Source organism: Canis lupus, chromosome 4 (genome assembly GCF_011100685.1).
Source record: "Canis lupus familiaris isolate Mischka breed German Shepherd chromosome 4, alternate assembly UU_Cfam_GSD_1.0, whole genome shotgun sequence".
Classification (NCBI taxonomy): Eukaryota; Metazoa; Chordata; class Mammalia; order Carnivora; family Canidae; genus Canis; species Canis lupus.
In genome coordinates this window covers 23,070,380-23,088,451 of record NC_049225.1, presented here as the reverse complement: position 1 = coordinate 23,088,451, position 18,072 = coordinate 23,070,380, and the positions used below count along the sequence as shown (strand labels likewise).

The 18,072-nt window shown below is 55.0% G+C and overlaps 1 protein-coding gene across 6 annotated transcripts in view; it reads right to left on the bottom strand.

The window, feature by feature from the left end:
• The window catches only part of CDH23 (cadherin related 23), a 365,507-nt gene that overhangs the window by 218,082 nt on the left and 129,353 nt on the right, over positions 1-18,072 (bottom strand). For all 6 annotated transcript variants that reach the window (XM_038534255.1, XM_038534260.1, XM_038534256.1 and 3 more), the window contains exons 6-8: positions 17,196-17,390; positions 13,474-13,602; positions 5,862-5,940 (exon numbers count right to left, since the gene is read on the bottom strand). In XM_038534255.1, the coding sequence (XP_038390183.1) occupies positions 5,862-5,940; positions 13,474-13,602; positions 17,196-17,390 (403 nt within the window). The remainder of the gene's footprint in view (positions 1-5,861; positions 5,941-13,473; positions 13,603-17,195; positions 17,391-18,072) is intronic.

The window sequence follows — 18,072 nt, the reverse complement described above, 5'->3', positions numbered from 1 at the left end:
GCAGGTTAGAGTGGCCTCGGCTAGTGATGTGGGCTTCGGACAGCACGCCACATGCCTGTCTCCGCCGCATCCTGACAGGCAGCAAGGCAGGAGGGAAATGTCTGGCGTCTTTTGAGGCCTACCATGCAGTGCCCTGAGGACACTCACCAAACACCGCTCAGTTTAGAGAGTGAACTCACTTATTTTTATTTTCACAACTCTGAGAAAGATACAACTGGCCCCATTAAAAGCTGGGGAATCTGGTCCTTCGAGAGTTTCGGTCACCCACTCAAGGGCACTTAGGAAGACAATGTTCTTCTCCAGAACACAGAGTGGTCAGATATTAAATTAAGCAACGTCCCTGTTCAAGGGGGCTCTAAAGCCATCTCAGGCCATGGGCTGGTCCTATGCCACCTGTCCCAACAGCCACCTCTTGTCACCTCGACCTCCTCACCCTCCTTTGGCTCTGCTGTCTCTGTTCCCCCACTGGGATGGCCAGTTGGGGGACACCACGACAGCCTCCCCTTGGACCTGCTTATTCCCACCTGCCCTCCCCCAGCCCACTGGGTCCAGTCTGACCACAGTGAGCTTCCCACAATGCTCTTCAACCATGTCCCTCCCCTGCTGAACTGGCTCCCTGCTACCCTCAGGAGCAAGGCCTGGCATTCTCCTGAGCAGGGCATTCCACACCCTGCCTGGCTGGGCCCTGCCTCCCTTTGTGGCCTCCTTCCTCCAAGGCCTCTCTTGCATGCCACGCTCAGCCATGCTGAATTACTGCAGTTCCACGAATGTGCACTCTCTCCTGCTCTGGGATCCCAGTACACGCTGTTCCCTCTGCCAGCAACACCCCAACTCCACAGTTCCTGGCTAGTTCATGCTCATCAGTCAGTGGGTGGCTTAGGTGATCTCAGTGAGTTTCCTGATCCCAGTGACGGCTGGTGGGGGAGGCACACCCTCCCATGGATTCTTTCTCACTTCCCATTACAGATATTTTTAAACACACAGAGAAGTATAGAGAACCATCTAATGGGCCCCCTAGGGAGCCATGACTCCTTGTCTACACAGCCCCTGCTTCTCAGTCTGCCTCCCTACCTACACTATAGGTTCCTGAGGTCGAGATGGTGCCTCTGGCCCCACACACTCTCAGGACATTAGTGCAGCTCTTGGCCCACAGAAGACCCTCCATCCACTTTAGGTGGATGCCAAGAGTCCACATTCGTTGAGCATTAAAATCAAGTGCCCCTCTCTGTGCTTACATATCTTAGCTCCTGTGGGTGCACAGCCTCCCTGGGAAGCTCAGGCTACTCTTCCCTTCATTTCATAGACTGGAAAACTGACAGTTCGAAGGTTACACAGCTGGTCAGGAGAGCACGCCAGCGAGGCAGTCTAACTCTGGAACAGAGCTGCCCACAGAAATAGGATGTGATACACGATGAGATGAGCACTAGATGTTATACTATATGTAGGCAAATTGAATTTAAATAAAATTTTAAAAAAAGAAATAGGATGTGAGCCACATGTGGTATTTTAACTTCTCTAGTAGCCACATTAAACAATAGATGAAATTAGTTTTAATAAAATGTATCTCAATCAGCGTATCTAAAAGATCACTTTAACACATCATCAGGAGAAAACATTATTAATGAGATGTTTTATAAACCATTTTGCATACTAAGCCTCCCAAATCCTGTAGGTCACCTTACACTCTAGGCACACGTCAAGTGCTCAGTGCCCTAGCCACAGGGCAATCATACTGGCCAGTCCAGCCAGGGGTCAGCACCGTGGACAGCGGCGCCAGAGCCCACACTCGGAACCACTTTGCTTAAATGGATAAAAGAGGAAATGAGCGAATAGAAGTCCCCAGGACCCCTGGGCCTGATCTTTCCTTGATAATTAGTAATGTTTAATACTTTATGGCCCTTTGGAGTCTCTCTGGCACCATTTTATCTGCCATAGAGATTATTAACCCTGTACCACAAGATGACGATTATGGGGTGAAGAGGGGTCAAACGCCTTTCTCTGGCATACTGCTGCGGGTGCCGGAGCTGGGCCTTGAACCTACAACTTTGAGTCGCAAGTTCAGTGCTCTGCGTGGGGTGGGGCACAGCTGCCCCCTGAAGCAGGACTGTCTCCATCTGGCAAAGGAGGGTATCTGTTCAGACCCCAGGCTGGGCTGGCCATTGGGGACGGGAGCCCCATTTTGTTCGGACCCTGGAGGAAGTGATGCCCTTGGTGAGTGACAGGGCAGGCACAGGCTGAGGAGGCAGATGGGGCCCGTGCCAGGTCCTCTGTGGGAAAGAACCTTGTCATCCTTCAGTCTCAGTTTGGCCACAAGAGGCTGAGAACAAATTGATGGCAATGGAGCCATAACTCACCTCTGAAGGCCTCTTTGTTCTTGGCAAAACAGTGGGGTCATTAGTAATGGTGAAAACGCTGGTGTGCAGACATAAATCCCCCCAGCTGCAGGGCTGATAAACAGCCCGGAGGGGATGGGGGTCTAAAGGAGCCAAGCAGGTTAACCGTGTGCCATGGATCACTCATGGGCTCACACCTGTGTCCCCCCATGTGTGGACAGAGCCACCCCCTGCCCAGGCTCTGGAGGTGCCCAGAGACTCAGTCACCCATAGTGGTTGTCAGGACTCACACCTGGCTCCAGGAGCCCGAGACTCTCATTTTTTTCTTTCAAATGAAAATGGTTTCCTAACATCTAGGACCAGAGCAGGCTTCCATGGGGGTACTCAGGGCCAGCTTGGGGCAGTCAGCGGTGTGAGGGTGCCCTTGTGGGCACTCCGTCCTCCTGCTTCAAGCCAAACAGACACTGGGCTGAGACTTAACATCACCAGAAAGGCAAGTGTGTGGGGCCAGATCCTTGGCAGCCAATGTGCTCTGCAGCAGTATCTACGCTGGTTGGGAGAAGTAGAGATGAGGCCATATCCTAGCTTTCTGGCTACAGCTCCCCTGAGGTCTTCACCCTCCTGCCTGTCTGCCTGCTTTAGACTCACCTTGAGGCTGGATTATAGGGAGATCATGCCAGCCCAGGGCCAGGGAGAAGGGTGGGCAGAAACAGGTGGGCAGGCAGCCAGGTGAGCCAGGTACTCAGGATGGGGAGAGAAGGATGGCCCTTTTCTCAAACTGCCTAAAAAGAATTTGGGTGGGGTTGTGGGCTGTGTGGTGATGAACACCCATGAGAGAGTTAAAGAACCATCATGGCCACCCCGTAAGTGAGGTCTTAGCAAGGATGGCAAATGTTTGCCATGGGGGCTGTCTGTCCTCTCTCTTTCTGTACCCGTAGCAGACTCTACCAACTGAATACCACACTGAGCCTGCTTGGCTTCATGGTTCTCTTCAAGTAGCCATCATCAATCAATCAGCTGGCGTGTGAGAGGAAACCCATATGTCATCCTTTCCAAAAGCCCTCAAAGCACATCTTTGGCATAGGGGGAATCCTACAAAGTTATGCTAAGCCTTCTGGAAGTTTCTGCCTCCTGGCCCCACCTTCACAAACATTGCCTACCTGTAGTTTCATATCCTGGGTCTTACTTCTCATCCTGTTGTTCACACTTGAGGTCTTGGCCCAGGAGAGTATGCTCCTCCTGGACATCTCATAATATGCTACCACAGACAATTGTCCCCAGACTCCAGGGTTCAGAGCCCAGCCCAGATACCAAAGGCTGAGCAGCTCTGCCCTCCAGCCTCCTGCTCCCCGGGGAGCGAGTGAGGAGGGAGAGCTGGCTGAGGCCATCTTTGAGGGCTGGAGAGGGCCTACGGGTCCAAGGCTGGTGGCCTGGAACTTAGAATGGACCAATGCCCTGGAGGATGGCCTCTCAGTGTCACACAGGAATTTCCCGTCTGGCCATGACCTCAGGCTAGCTCCTGGCTCCTTGCTCCCCACCTTCATCTAGGCTGGGGTATGTCTGAAACCAGCCCACAGGCAATGAGACGAGGAGACAATCCCTCACCCAGCCAGTGTCCCCTTATGCTGCCACCTTATCCTGGCCCCTCAACTCTATCACTCTTGGCGTTCACTGGTGTTCCCTTAGGTCTCTAGCACAAGCCCCTTATCCCTGGGAGGCACTTCCTTTGCTTCCCAAACTAAAAAACTCATGAAGGAGATCAGCACCAGTATGGGGCCTCCCTCCTCCTCTGCTCAGCAAGAAAGGGCCCCTTGATTCCCAGGGGGACTCTGCCTTCCTGCAGAATGCCTTCCTTCCTTCCTAGGACTAGCTTTCCCACACCCTAGCCTAAGGACTATCCATATCCCGGGCACTGTGAGAAAGGACCATTCCTGGGGCCAACCCCAGTTCCGCAGAAGGAGAATCCCCGTGGGTGCCAAGGACTCTGCATTTTTGGTAGAAGCCACAGGTGATTCTTGGGCATGATGGAATTTGAAAACCCAAGACCCTAGAGTCATATTCCTTCTCTTCTTCCTTCCTTCATTCCACAAGTACATATGGGGCTTACACTGCTGAGTCCTGTACTGGGCACCAGAATGGGGAGGAAATGTGATGGGGGAGGAGAGGCCCGGACCCATGCTACTGCTGCTGACCACATGAGCTGGTTTGGCATTGCTTTGGGGCCTGGGGTACCCCAGCCTTACAGACACAATAATAGTCAAGCCAGCAGCTGCAGGTCCCACAAAACCCCTGATTTCCTGCATTCCCAAGGATGTGTGTGTGTGGGGCTCTTCCTCCTACCAGCTAACTCTCCCACCTTCTCAAGGTTATTATTACCTGCCAATAATAATAATAATAATAATAATAATAATAATAATAATAATAGCAACTAACACATATAAAGGTATTTACAACCTTAATTAGGTTCTTCATATATATTAAGTCTTCTGACACTTAACCACCCAAGATAGGTACTCCTACTGCTCCCATTTTATGAATGAGAAACTGAGGTATAGAGACCCACCCAAGGCAATATGCTCATGAGACTCCATCCTCTATGTTCTTGATCATTACACCTTGGTATCTTTTGAGCTTTAGGGAAAGAATGTCCCCTAAATGTCACTCACTGTTATGGGGGTGTGGTTGGGAGAGGCAATAGGGTAGATACCGGCCTGGTGGCCTGCCATCTTCCCGGCCATCAGTCTGGTATACCCAGAGGCATGAGGCTGACCCATCACTGAGTAGTGGGCAGTGGGGAAGGCCACATGTGGGGTGGGGTGGGGGGTGGGGGGAGCATAGGGACAGAGCCAGAGTCTGTGCGTGAGTGAGCAGCCCCTCATGGGCCTCTCACCAATTCCCTCTCTCCAAAGCCACCCAGCCCTGGGACAGCCAAGCAGAGCTCCTTGGTCTGTCCTTAAGTGGGGACATGGGGTCAGGGATCCCACCACCTGGAACCTTCTCTGCAGCCGGTCACTATTCTGCTTAACCAAGAAAAGGGGTGCGAGAGGAGGGGCTCTGTGCCTCCCCTGCAACATTTTCGACAAGATATGAACTCCTAGTGGTCAGAAATGTGAAGAGCATGAAATTGGCTAAAGTTGCAGTTCTATTCATTTTAAAATGATGTACAAACTGCCACCTTTTCATCAAGTCAGGAAAGAAAAACAAAGAGACATCTACAGCACATTAAGGAGGCGAAATGGGAGCCCTCAGTGACCCAGGCTCAGAACCCCAAAGTGCTCAGATGTCTTGGACCTTGGACAGTGGTGCATACTCCCATCTCCCAACACCACCCAAGTGGCCCCCAACATCTTAGCCTCAGTCTCCAGCTCTCTTCCTCCTCCCTCCTTCATCCACTCAGTCACCTTCCCAGGTCCTCTGCCCAGGGTTGTCCCCTCACACCACTGTCCACACACCCAGGCCTCTGCACAGCCCTGCAGAGCCTGGTGCTCCTACAGTGGGGGTGGGGTGCCAGGAGCACCGAGGCCTTACCTGAGACGATGGTGTAGCCAATTCCCCGGGGACGTCCTTTATCCTGGTCGATGGCGGTGATAACTCGCACCGTTGTGCCCTGGGTAGGAGAGAGGAGGGACCTGATTTGGCTGCTCGGCCACCCCCGGGGTGTCCATCTTTCTTTGTAGCTGCCCTGGCACCTGCAGCTTCCCTCCCCAGGTAGTGGACTCCCTGCTACAAGGCCAGCCTAGGAAGCTGCTGAGGGTTCAGGTCTCAGCTGTCCCCATCAATCTGGGGACATAACCCCAAGGCCTTGGCAAACACCTTGGAGTCCCATGGAGAGGCCTAATCCTGCTAATGCTCTCGTTCCCCCTTCCCCTCCCCATGTCCCCTCATCTGCTGTAACCACCCAGGAAAGAGGAAAAACAAGCCAGGGGACAAGAGATCTGATCTCTATCCCAACCGCCCATCAAATTGCTGGTCTCGGTTTGCCCCACCTAAATATGAATAACAGCAAAAACCCTGGGACCTTGCTTTCACTAGGACTTGAGTAAAGGAGAACATCATGGATCAGTTACTCTACTAACAAAAGCATCATAAATCCTGAAAGTGAGTATCTCCAGGAATGACCCCAGAGGCCACCACGGCCCTATGACCCATGCCCTATCCAGCACTGGAACCAGCAGCTCCTGCCTCAAATGGCTCTGTCCCACACCCTGTTCCTTCTTCCTGCAGCACTGGGGGAACGGGGTGCACAGGGGTGGGGGAAGGAACCGGGATCTGGGACTACCAGGATGGGGATTCAGGGGTCCCTGCTCTTAGGGAGTACACAGCCTGTGGGGAGGGCTCACAGACACTGCTCTATGCATCGAAGGGTGCTCAGATGCAGAAATACCCCGAAGTGCAGAAGTCCATCTGGAAGTGCTGGCAAAGGGTTGTACAGACAGCAACATTTAGGACGAGTCATGAAGAATGAGTGGGAGCTTGCCAGGGAGAGAAAATGATACGGAGGCAAAAGGTACAGTACAGGCGCGGACGTGGAGGCCTAAGGTTCTCCAGGAAGGGATCCTGGCATATAATGGGCACATTCAAATATCAGTTGATGGATTGGTTGGCTGAGGAAGAAAGGGACGTACTAAAGAGTCTCACATCACCATCACCACCACTTGCACATCTCCCCTTGCCCGCGGCAACCTCCGCCTTGCTCTCCAGGCCCGATCATGCAGTCAGCCAGCCACCGCCCCGTCCGCCCTGCCTGCCTGAGGCTCTGGCCCCGGCTGCACTTTTCCCTGGTTACAGCCCCGTCCCCATCCCCCAGGGAAATACCCACCCTGGCATTTACATGTCTAGTGATGAGCTCCTGTGGCCTGGATCTGCTGCCTCTCACCCACCTGCTGTCCATCAGCTGAAATCTGAACCCTGTACCCCTACCCAAGCACCTCCTCCTGGGGGCGCAACACCCACAAGGGGCGTCTCCACCCCCCACCCCCAGAGCAGTGCTGTCCCTGTGTGGCTATCCTCCATCCTCCCCAGGGCCCAGGTGTGCAGCAATCTGGAACACTTCCAGCTCGAGCTGAGGGAAGGTGAGAGAATGTTCCAAGAGAAATGGTTCCCGCAGAAACATGGACACAGCCCTGAGGCCAAGGCCGAGCAGAAAGCCGGTCTGGCGCCCTCCTTGGGGGCCCCTTCCCCCAGGACACAGGAGTATACCCCACCGGGGGGGGGAGGGGGGAAAGACTGTTATGATATCGGAAAAAGACACCATTAAATGAGCCGCTCCCCACGCAGGTTCTGAGGACATGAACTGTGCCAGAGACCAGGAGGCACCAGCGGCACGGGCCCTGTTCTCTCGCCAGCACCCACTCTGCACCCAGTGCCGCTGCAAATGCCTTCTATGGACTAACTTACTTCACCCTCACGCCCTCACGCCTACCCCACAAGCCTCGTCTTCCAGAGGAGGAAACCGAGGAACTTGATCAAGTTAAGTGGCCTTGCCAAGGTCCCACTGCAAGGAAGGGAAGGTGAAGCCAGGGCTCAAAGTCAGGTACTTTGGTTCCAAAATGCTCTTGCCCGCCCAGCGATGCCACCTCCACACCAGGTTTCTGCTTTAATAACGATAACTGCCATTTAGGAATGTCCGTGCTATGTGGCAGGCACTAATCTAAGCACTTCGCAAGCATTAGCTCATGTCAGATTTGGGGCAACTTGCATATCCCACTATTCCTCTGGGCTTCAGTGTAGTAAAGGCTCCTCGATGTAGTAAAGTGGTTTTTTAAAAAAACCAAACCAAACCCCAGCAACCCTGTTAACCTTTGTTCTCTCAGGCTTTCTGATCTGAAGACAGACTCTTTCCCTGTAATATCTGCTAATGGCCCCAGACCCAGGCGTCTGTGGGGAGTCATTTGGGAAGCATTTCAGTGCCTGCAGGAACTGCTTCCCCCAACATCACCCCACGGAGGGCTCTTTTTGGGGGGCCCACTCCTCACATAGGAGAGGCCTGGGTTTGTCTCCAGGAGTAGGTCCCCACAGTGTGGGACGCTGGTGTGAGGCTCAGGTGCCAGGATGGGCTTTCCATACACGGGGACAACTCCCTCTTTTAGAGCCCTGTCTTGGGCCCCAAATGTGTCCCAGTATCAGGGTCTGCTGAGGGCAGGGCCTAGACTGCCAGGTTAACTGGGCCCCGAGTCTCCAGAGCACCTTTCCAGAAAGTCACTACACAGTCAACCTCAAGGGGCACCTGCATGCTCCCAGGCACATACAACCCAGGAGTGGCTGGGCTGAGCCGGGTGGGCCTACAGACAAGGACACCTTGGGAGGACCAGAACAGGGGTCAGTGGTGGCCTTTGCAAAGGTAGGGCTTCATGGCTGAAGGACCCTCAGGCCTCAGAGCCCTGTGAGCATCTCCCCATACACACTCCCACCCTGGGCTGCCGGGAGGCTCATGGGCAAGTGGGGCTCAGAGGGGGGCCAGTGGGCAATTGGGTGACAGAGGACAGAAGGGCCCAGCTCTCCCCAGGAAGAGCCACACCTGACCTGCTGGGAAGTGAAAGCCAACAGGCTTCTGACAAAGTTTGGGGTTTTATCTCTTTTTGGGTAAATAAATCCATTTTTAATAAAACCCTGAGCTTTTAATACAAGTGCAGCCACAAAGACTGGAAATGTTATAAGAAGGAATTAACGGGGAGGAATGGGGGCTCTTGGGATCCCACGGCTCTTGTTTCAGAGTCTCAGTAATTATATTTTCAATATACTGAAACTTATTTCCAAAGACGAGAGGATGGAGAAACGTGGCCCCTGCTGGGCCCAGAGCCAGGCCCCTTACTGGCTGGCTCTCCAGACGGGGGCGGGAATGAGGGGGACGCACCAGCACATGGCTTCACAGGTGGGCAGGCCCAGGAGGCTCAGAGAAGGGTCCACCCTGCCACGGGCTCCTCCCATCACAGGAACCCACGTTGTACAGAAATGAAGCTCCCCTGAGAGGCTAAAGGTACACAGGCCTCCAGAGGCCCTGCTCCTTGTGGCGGGAAGAGCAGTATGCTGAAGGGGTTAGGAGTTTGACTCTGTTGCTAGGCTACCTGGGCTCAAATCTTCTGAGTGAGCTACTTGACCTCTCACTGCCTTGTTCTCCCCGTCTATAAAATGGGTAAAATAACAGCCTCCACCCCTCAGCAACTGGTAGGTGCACAGGGCTTAGCACCATACCTGGTACACAGCAAATGCCATAAAAGTGACTGTCACTGGTCACCGGGACCCCTGTGAGCATCTGATGAAAGCCGTGGTGCCTCTTCCCAGACAATGCATGCTTGTGGTGTGCCACACAGTTATAGCCCATTCAGGCTCCCTAGCACCCCAGATTCAGAATCCGTACCCTGGAGCTAAGGCATCTTCTGGGTATTATATGGAGAGAACGGCTAACAGCCCGGGGACGAGCCAGCACTGGTCAAGCACCTACTCTGTGCCAAGCACCGTGTTTGACATCCAACATGGGTATTCTTGCATTTTCCTCACAAGCCCCAAAACCATGGGGGTATGGGAGGCAACAGGCTCAGAGGGTTCCAGAATTGGCTTAAAGTCTCAAGGTGTGGTGAGTGGCTGGGGCAAGGGTGACTGAGGAATGGAGGCCTGGGTTGGGGTGGGTCTGGGGGCCTCCACTGCTCCACGGCAGAGGGGACAGGCCCAAGGCTCCGCGCCCAGTAGGTGCGCCGCCGACAGAGGTGGATGAGGTGTGCGAGGCCAAAGCCACCCAGCCCTGGGACAGCCAAGCAGAGCTTCCAAAGCCGAACCTCTGAGGTTCGGGTACCGGTGGGAAAGTCCAGGCAGATCTGAGAGGAGCTGAGACTTCTCTAGAAGGAGCTTGTGTCTCCCCTTCCGCAGCCTGCCTCTTCCAGAACAGCGGGCCAGGATGGGAGCTGGAGCTGGATCTGGAGCCCATGGGGCCGGGGTCTCAGGGGTCCCAGCCCAGCTCTCTCCCCGGGGACCGCCTTCCCCATTGCCATGACAGGATTAAGGACTTGAAAGGTGGACCGCAGTTCGCTCAGGGAGTGGGAGGCGCCTGTGCGGGGAGGGGGCCGTGGGGGCCGGAGGGGACTTCCGACAAGAGCTGCCACAGCAGATTCTGAGGCAGAAAATCCTATTTCTCAGTCCTTAATTCCAGTCAATTCCAGTCAAAGGGCTGATAGGCATCAGCTGGCAGTAATTTGTGCAGTTTATCCGCTCTTTTCACCTCCTATCGGTCCTTCACTGACGGGCAGGCCGACATGCCGCTGCTCGAGTGAGGAAATTAAAATTTGATGCAATAATCCCAAATAAGAAGGATTTTATTAGGTAATATATACACTTTAGATGAGGCACGCCGGCCCGATACGCTGATAGAGAGAGGCATCCATGCTGGGAGCCGCAGATAAAGAGGAGGAGCGAGGCAGCGTGGGCCGGGGTCTGGACGGAGCCCCCCGGGCCAGCAGAGCCAAGGCTGGGAGCGGGGACGCCTGGGTCCCCAGGGTGAGGGGGCTGCACGGGCCACGGGGCTCCAGGGACCTGGCCGGCCCAGGAAGTACTGAGTTAAGCCAGGGTTCCACACTGTAAAGCGACAAGCAGGGCCCGGATCAAGGCATGGAAACCGATTAGAAGCCTGGAAAAGTCAGGCTTGGAGCATTAGGGAATTGGCCTGCAGCAGAAAAAGAGGTGCCAGAGACATGGCAACGGGAGCGCTCCTTTCCAGGGTGGGGACGAGGAGCAGACGCAGGCTGCGTGCCCCGGAGATGACTCTGTGGGCGCCGGGGAGAGTCCGAAGCCTCCTCACTTACTTCCTTGTCTGGCTCCCCCGAGCCGAGTCATGACCAAAGAGGTGGGGCTCAGACCTGCCCTCCTGAGAACTCCAGGGGCATTGGCGGGAGTGGCCTCACAGCCCCATAGGGACTACTGAGTCATAACCACTGTGAGTGAATGCCTTGCTGGGTGTTCTACAGGAGCAGGCGACCTCCAGTCCTTAAAACCCTCAGCCAATGCAGACACTACTGCATTACCAGCCATTTGCCAAGGAGGAAGCGGCCCACAGTGTGGAGGATTTGGCTAAAGTGACTGCAGACCCTACTCTGAGTGTCTCTGGCTGCGTGGCCACCATCGCATCCTCACTTCAATCAACAAGTTAGCTCCAAGCGCCTTCTCTGCACTCAGCTCTGGGCACAATGTCCTGGGAGACACACTGGAAGCTGAGACCAGGTCCCAGAGACTCAGGCACCTTGATCACTGGGAGCTCCAAAATACCCTGCTCACACGTTGGTGAGCATTACAGGTGCAGCCATAATCCAGTAGTAAATTATGCAACCTAGGGAGAGTCCACTTTACCAGAGCCAGGGGTGGGGGGTGGGTGTGGGGGGGAAGCAATGGCTGGCTGTTTCTGTGGGCTGGTGAGGATGATGCCAGGAAAAAATAAATCCTAAGGAATGTGGCCAGGGAGCTGGGAACCAACAGACGGGTATATTCTGGATTGGTAACAGGAGTTGGCATGGGAGTGATGAGGATGGCAGGCAGGTGAGAGGGCTGGTCTGACCAGGGCATTGTTCGTTTGATCACTCATTCATTCATTCATTCATTCCACAAACACATCCGTAGCACCCCTGATGTGCTATGCCCCAGTAGAACCCCATCCCTGCCAAACTACTTCTGGTCCAGCAGGGAAACAGAGGCTGAGCAAGCTGTCTGAGAGTCCTGAGTGCTAAGAAGGGGATGGCCAGGGACCAGGCGTAGTTGGAAGGGCCCATCTCCTCTGAAAGGTCAGGGAAGGCCTCCCTGGGCTTAGGAGATATGGGCATAGCAAAGAGATTTTGGAAAGAGATGGCCTTTAGCTGCTGTCCACGGACCACTAGGAAAGAGCAGGTTAGGGCAGGGGGCATTGAGATGTCATGCTCTACCCTAAATGCAGCTTCAGACACCTGCAACAGGAGACCACAAAGCATCTTGCTTGGTAGATCCTCCAGCCCACACCTGGCCCCCAGAAGGAAGTGGCTACCCCCCCCCACACACACACACACCTGAAACCCGAAATATAGCACTTTGAGGATGCCAGGGTCAGGATGGACCACAGTCTCTAAACTAGAAGCTGTGCTTCCCTGGACTGTGATGGCCTATAGGTGCAGTCTGCACCCTGGTCAAGGGAAGCCTGCCCCTCCCTTATACCGAATTCTGTGAGTCCGTGCAGATGTGCAGGTGGGCCCCTGTTGTGCACGTGTTCAGGCAGGTGTCCTACTTTGTTCTCCAATTCGTGTGTCCTTCCTCTAAGCACACTGAGTTCCCTCAAAAGGAAGGGCATGTTTTTCCTTCCACAAGAGCGGCTCCCCTCCTATATGTCCAGGGGTTGCAGCTACCCAGAGGAGCCAGTTTTCCTTAATTTATCAGCCCACTGTTTGTGCTTTATTCTAGTTTGCACAAAAGATGGGTGGCTACCAGGCAAGGGATGGGTGAGCAGAGTTTTCCACCCCCAGCCCAAGTGAGCAAGCAGTAGCATGTTTTGTTCTCGAAGACCCCCACCAGTCACAAGTGACTGGGCCAGAGGCAGACATAGGGCCTAAGGGCAGCCAACTTATAGGCTGGCTGGAGATCTGTGACCTTGTGACATGGCACAATCAATCAGATGCCTCTTTTGAAAAGTTGGGCTTGAAAAATCCAAAGATCGAGCAGTTAGAGGGACAACTGGACCTGTGTGCTCCCAGAGAAAAGCCAAGGCTGAGAGGACTGGGGAGTGGAGGGCACACTGCTGCCATCTTGGGCAGGACTGGTTGGCTGAGAGAGGCAGACTGACCCATGGGGAATGTGGCTGAGTCCAAATCTCTCTAGACCAGGCTGGTTCCACAGGCATCCCTATCATCCCATGTAAATCTTCCTGAACTGTTCCCCTTTGTCTACACTAGTAAGCCTTTGGGGTTTTCTTTGCCTCTTGGAGCCCTCTGGAGATGAAGTGAGAGGGTGAGGACATGGGGTGTGGTGGTATGGTACGAAGAGGGGGTCAGGCTTTCACTTGTGCTAAGATTTCCATCACTGACATGCATAGGGATTGAGGGGAGTAGGAAATGCCAAGAGCCTGTCCAACCGAACAGGGCCCCATCCCTAACAGAAGCTCAGAGGGAAGTCTCACAAGGGCCAGGGAGTGGCTTACCGGAGGAGAATGCTCATAGATGTTAGTGCTGTAAGGCAGGTTGATGAAGATGGGGTCCATGTCCTGGACATCTGTGATGATGATGGCCAAGTTGGCCAGGGTGGACAGAGGCCTGGTCTTGTCTTGATCCTTAGAGGACAAAGAATACACAACCTTAGGTTGTGACATTGTTGACATGCACACAGACACACACACACACACATCTCCACACACAACACCCATGTGCACAAACATGTGTGCCCACGTACGCATGTGTTCCCACACTCCTGCAGGAGGAGCATTAATACACGGATGTTCAAGAACCCTAAGAACCCACAGAGATCTCGGACCTGTGCAGGAAAACACAAACAGGGGCCCCCAAGACCCCGCAGAAGGTGGTTTATCCAATGTCAGAAAGCAGGGCTAGGGTAGAGTCAGCTCTCCTGCCCCCAGCTCGGCCTAGGCCTGATGGTCCCAGACATCTTCTTGCTCCCCACTACTACTCAAGGGTGGGATGACTGGCTTGGGATAAAGAGACAGTGCCTGTCCTTAGCAGCATCTCTTGATTCAGGCAGAAGGCCACCGGCCCTCACCACGCTCACTTCCTGCCCCCTGTCATCCCAGGGCAGCAAGGGAAGGGCCAGGATGGGCGGGACCGCTCTGACACCTGCATCCCTGCTCTGCACCTGGGTTTACTGGTCAAGTAACTTTTCTGATAGAACCAGCAGGGGGAGCTCCAGGGCCTGTGACATTTGGGGGACTCCAGGAAGCAATCCCCAGGGGTCATGCCCGCCACCCCCACCCCACCCCACGCCACCCCCCCCCCCCGCCCCCACCGCCGTGGCCAGGCAGGCAACGTTTAAACCTTCCTACTCAGTTGGAAATTCAGACTTATGAAAGCTCACCAAGAAATGAAACCAGAAACACCATTACCCTAAAATACACAGCCTACAGTGATAAACTGTTGAAATAGCCCTTTGCCGATGAATGACCATGACCCACAGGAAAGGACTCCTGCTGAGCACAGGTTAGGTGACAGGCAGGGCGCTGGAACCTTGTTTGCTTACGTAGATACCATGTGGCCATTGTTCAGATACATTAACTGAGACACACGGAGGTTAAGTAACCTGTCCAGGGTCACACAGCTGGCTAAGTACATAGCCACGACTCAAACTCCGATCCTTCTGCAATAAAAACCTGCCCTAACTGATTTGACTTGGAGCCCTAACACCAGCTCAGCCCCTGACTTGCTGGGTCACTTCGAGTAAGTTCTCTTCCTTCTTGGGGTCTGTTTGCTTCTCTGTGAGATAAAGGGGCTCAATGCAATGACTTCCATGGACCCTTGAGCCTGTACAATCTCTGGTCTGTCCCCTGATTAGGTCTCCTTTGGTCTGTGGTGCCTGGAGCAATGCAAAGCATCCCCCCCCCCCCCACCGCCGGCCCCATTGCAACAAGCCTAGGGCCTGCTCCTGCCCTCCAGATAGAGAGGTGCAGCAGAGCCTTTGGGGAGGGAGGGCTGGTTGTCCTAAGAGTCCTCAGGGGTAGCCACGGAGAGGGACTTCAGGGATGAGGAGTGGGTGCAGCAGGGCGGAGGAGAGTCTGGACGCAGGAGGAGCTGGGCAGACGGTCCACTGGGGAGACACCCTTCTTGGGCTCCAAGACAATGGAACCCACAGCTCGGGCTTGGGGACTGCTGCCCATGGTGAGAGCTCTCCACCAGGGACCCAAGCAATCAGGTAGACAGGGCCAGGGTGGGAGGAACAAAGTCCCTTGATCTTTTGAGCAGGGGAGGCCAGTAGCTCTAATTTGCCATTACCAGGTTTTGCGCGTAGGTGGCTCTGTCCAGCCTGGCACCTGCCCTCCCCATCCTGCAGTCTCAGGGCCACAGCCCTGCTCCTGCCATGGATTCCCTCACTCTCATGGCTTGGGGTGGGGGGATCAGTGGGCATACCTGACAGGGCAGGCACCTCGCCAGGATCCCAGCTGTCACTTGGGGCTGTTCCCAGGAAGTCCTCCCGTTTCCCCGCTTTGTGCCCACCCAGTGGTGGCTGGGAACCCACACTGCTCCCTGCAAAGCCACATAGGAGAATCTCCTTGGGGAAACGCCCAGCAGCCAAGGGCACAGCACCAGTCCTGAGGGGGACTGTGCTTCAGGTGGGGGAGCCATCAAGGGCCAGGAAGGGGCCCTCCTGTTCCTTTGCTTGAAGATCTGATGGCTGCAAGATTAACAGCAATTTAACTGTATTCACCATCTCAGCTCTAGCCCAGGCCTCTTAACTGGTCTGGCCACCCAAGTTCTTGCCTGTGGTCCCTCCCCTGCCTGCCCAAAGCCATTTTCATGGAAGATGGAAATTACTCCACAGGGAGAGGGTCACAGCAAGAAAGAGAGCAAGAGACCTGGGACCCATTCCTGGGATTGGCACATTCCTGGGACCCAGCATGTGCAAATGGGACCCAGCGTGTGCAAATGGAGAGCGGCTGGAGGGGTACCACGGCTGTGTGCGGGTGCAAGGCAGGGTACAGGTGCAGGTGTGTGTAGAGAGCAGATTCTAGTCTTACATGCCCCCTTGATCCCAGAAGTCAGGTTTACAAACAGCAGGACAGACAACCTCCCAGGCAACAAACACTTAACCAGGGGAGAAGGAAAGAATGTGAATGGTACCCACAGTGGCCTCCCCAGAAAAAGCATGCATTTCCCGGTTCCTGGGGCCCCCTCTACACCTTGCCCAAGCCTGGGGGAGCCCCATCTTTCAAACTAGACCCTTGACCTAGTCCATGTGTCTTACTCCAGGATCTGGGCTCTGTGATCTGCCAAGTGGAGCCCCCAGTGCCACTGGCAGTCCCGCTGCAGTGACATGGGGCCAGGGGATGGAGCTGGGTGTCAGGCAAATGGGTCCTGAAGAGTCAAGAGGGACTCCTATAACTTGTTGGCCTGAGCTTTGTTAACAGAAATCCAAGGGACAATGGGCCACCTCCCGACCTGTTGCCTGCTGGACTCCAGCTGTGCCTGGAGAGAGGGAGGAGCAAGCAAGAGAGGAGTGCAGGGCTCAGAGCCTACTTAGGGTGTGGCCTTCTGCAGGGTGGCAGAGGCCAAGGGGCTGTGATGATCTGGAAACTCAGAAACTCCCGCCATGGGGCCCTGGACTGGTGTCAGCCCAACTGGGTTTGGGTTCTTGCTCCCTGCTACTCATCAGCTTGTGAGTCTCAACAGTGTCAGCCATAAAATGGGACAGTTCTTCCTCTCTCTCTCTCCCCTCTCCTGCTAATCCTGGAATTCCCAGGACCCAGCATGATGCCTGGTGTGCACATGGGTGGGCCCTCCTATGTAAGCGTCACCACTCGGGAGCAGTGGCGGGGATGCCTGGATGCGCTGGCTCCTGCGTGTAGGGTGCTATCAGGACATTGCTGGGTTGCCACCTCTGTCTGAGGCTCCAGAGAGCGAGGGGACACCCCACATCATGAATGCCCTGTGGGGTTACCAGTGGGGGCAATTACCTGCATTGCTCCTGGGCCTCAGCGGCCTCATCTGTGAAATGGGTACATTCATATCACGTATGGGAGAGGGCTGCCGTGGGGTTTAATGGAGGCAACCCATTTGAGCGCTGGGCCCGGCACCGCTCCTGCTCTTACTGTGACTATGGCCAGCGTCACTGTTGCAGGGCCTTGACCGGCCGGGGTGGATGCTGGTGCCACCGTTGCTCTCTCCCAGGGTGGGAGGAGACAGGCCTGCGGGGCGGACTCACCGTGGCGTTGACGGTGAGCTGGTAGGCCTGCGTGGTCTCGTAGTCCAGCTCGCGGACCACCGTGACGATGCCGCGGGCGCTGTCGATGGCGAAGAACGGGGACGGGGGCTGGAAGGAGTACAGGACGCTGCCCCCTGCACCCAAGTCGGGGTCCGTGGCGTTCACGATAAAGATGGGTGTCCCCACTGGCGTGTTCTGGGGGCGAAGCAAAGCAAACCAAAGGGTGAGTGGTGCTCGGAGCAGCTGCCTTCGTCGGTGACTATTCCCCCAAAGCCCATTAACCGCGTCCCTCCAGCCAACCAGACCCGCGGTTTTGTCATTTTTATTCTAGGAGGGTTCAGAGGAATTTAAAATGCAGTATCTATTTTTTTCCCCTTTTTTTGATGGCCTCCTGGTGGCTATAACAGCACCAGTTCTGAAGATGATCTGCTCACCCTGGCGTTCTGGATGGGGGCCTTTTGGTCTCCAAACCCCTGTTTCTCGGCTGTGTCGCCTCTCAGGCCCAGGCTGCTCTGGGGGGCGCCTGAGACTCTGCGTGTTGGGAGGCTTCAGGGGTGTGCCACGGTCAGGTGGCAGGGGGCCCTGAGGGCTTTGCCTGGTACCACGGAGCTGACTTGGATTGCCCCGGGGTAGGGCATGCACATGCCATCCCTGGGCCATGGCAGCCTGCCACAGGTGGCCCACAGGACTCCCTCGATGTTACCACTGCCTGGGAGCCCACCAGATTCCCTCTGCTACACACTGTGGATAGACTCCTGTCCTTTTCTGACTTGGGGTCTTTGGTTAAACGTAACTTCCTCATGGAAGCTTCCAGACTCCTAAAGCAGGCCAGCCCCCCTCCTACGCCCCCACCCTCCACCACTGCTTATATTAAGGT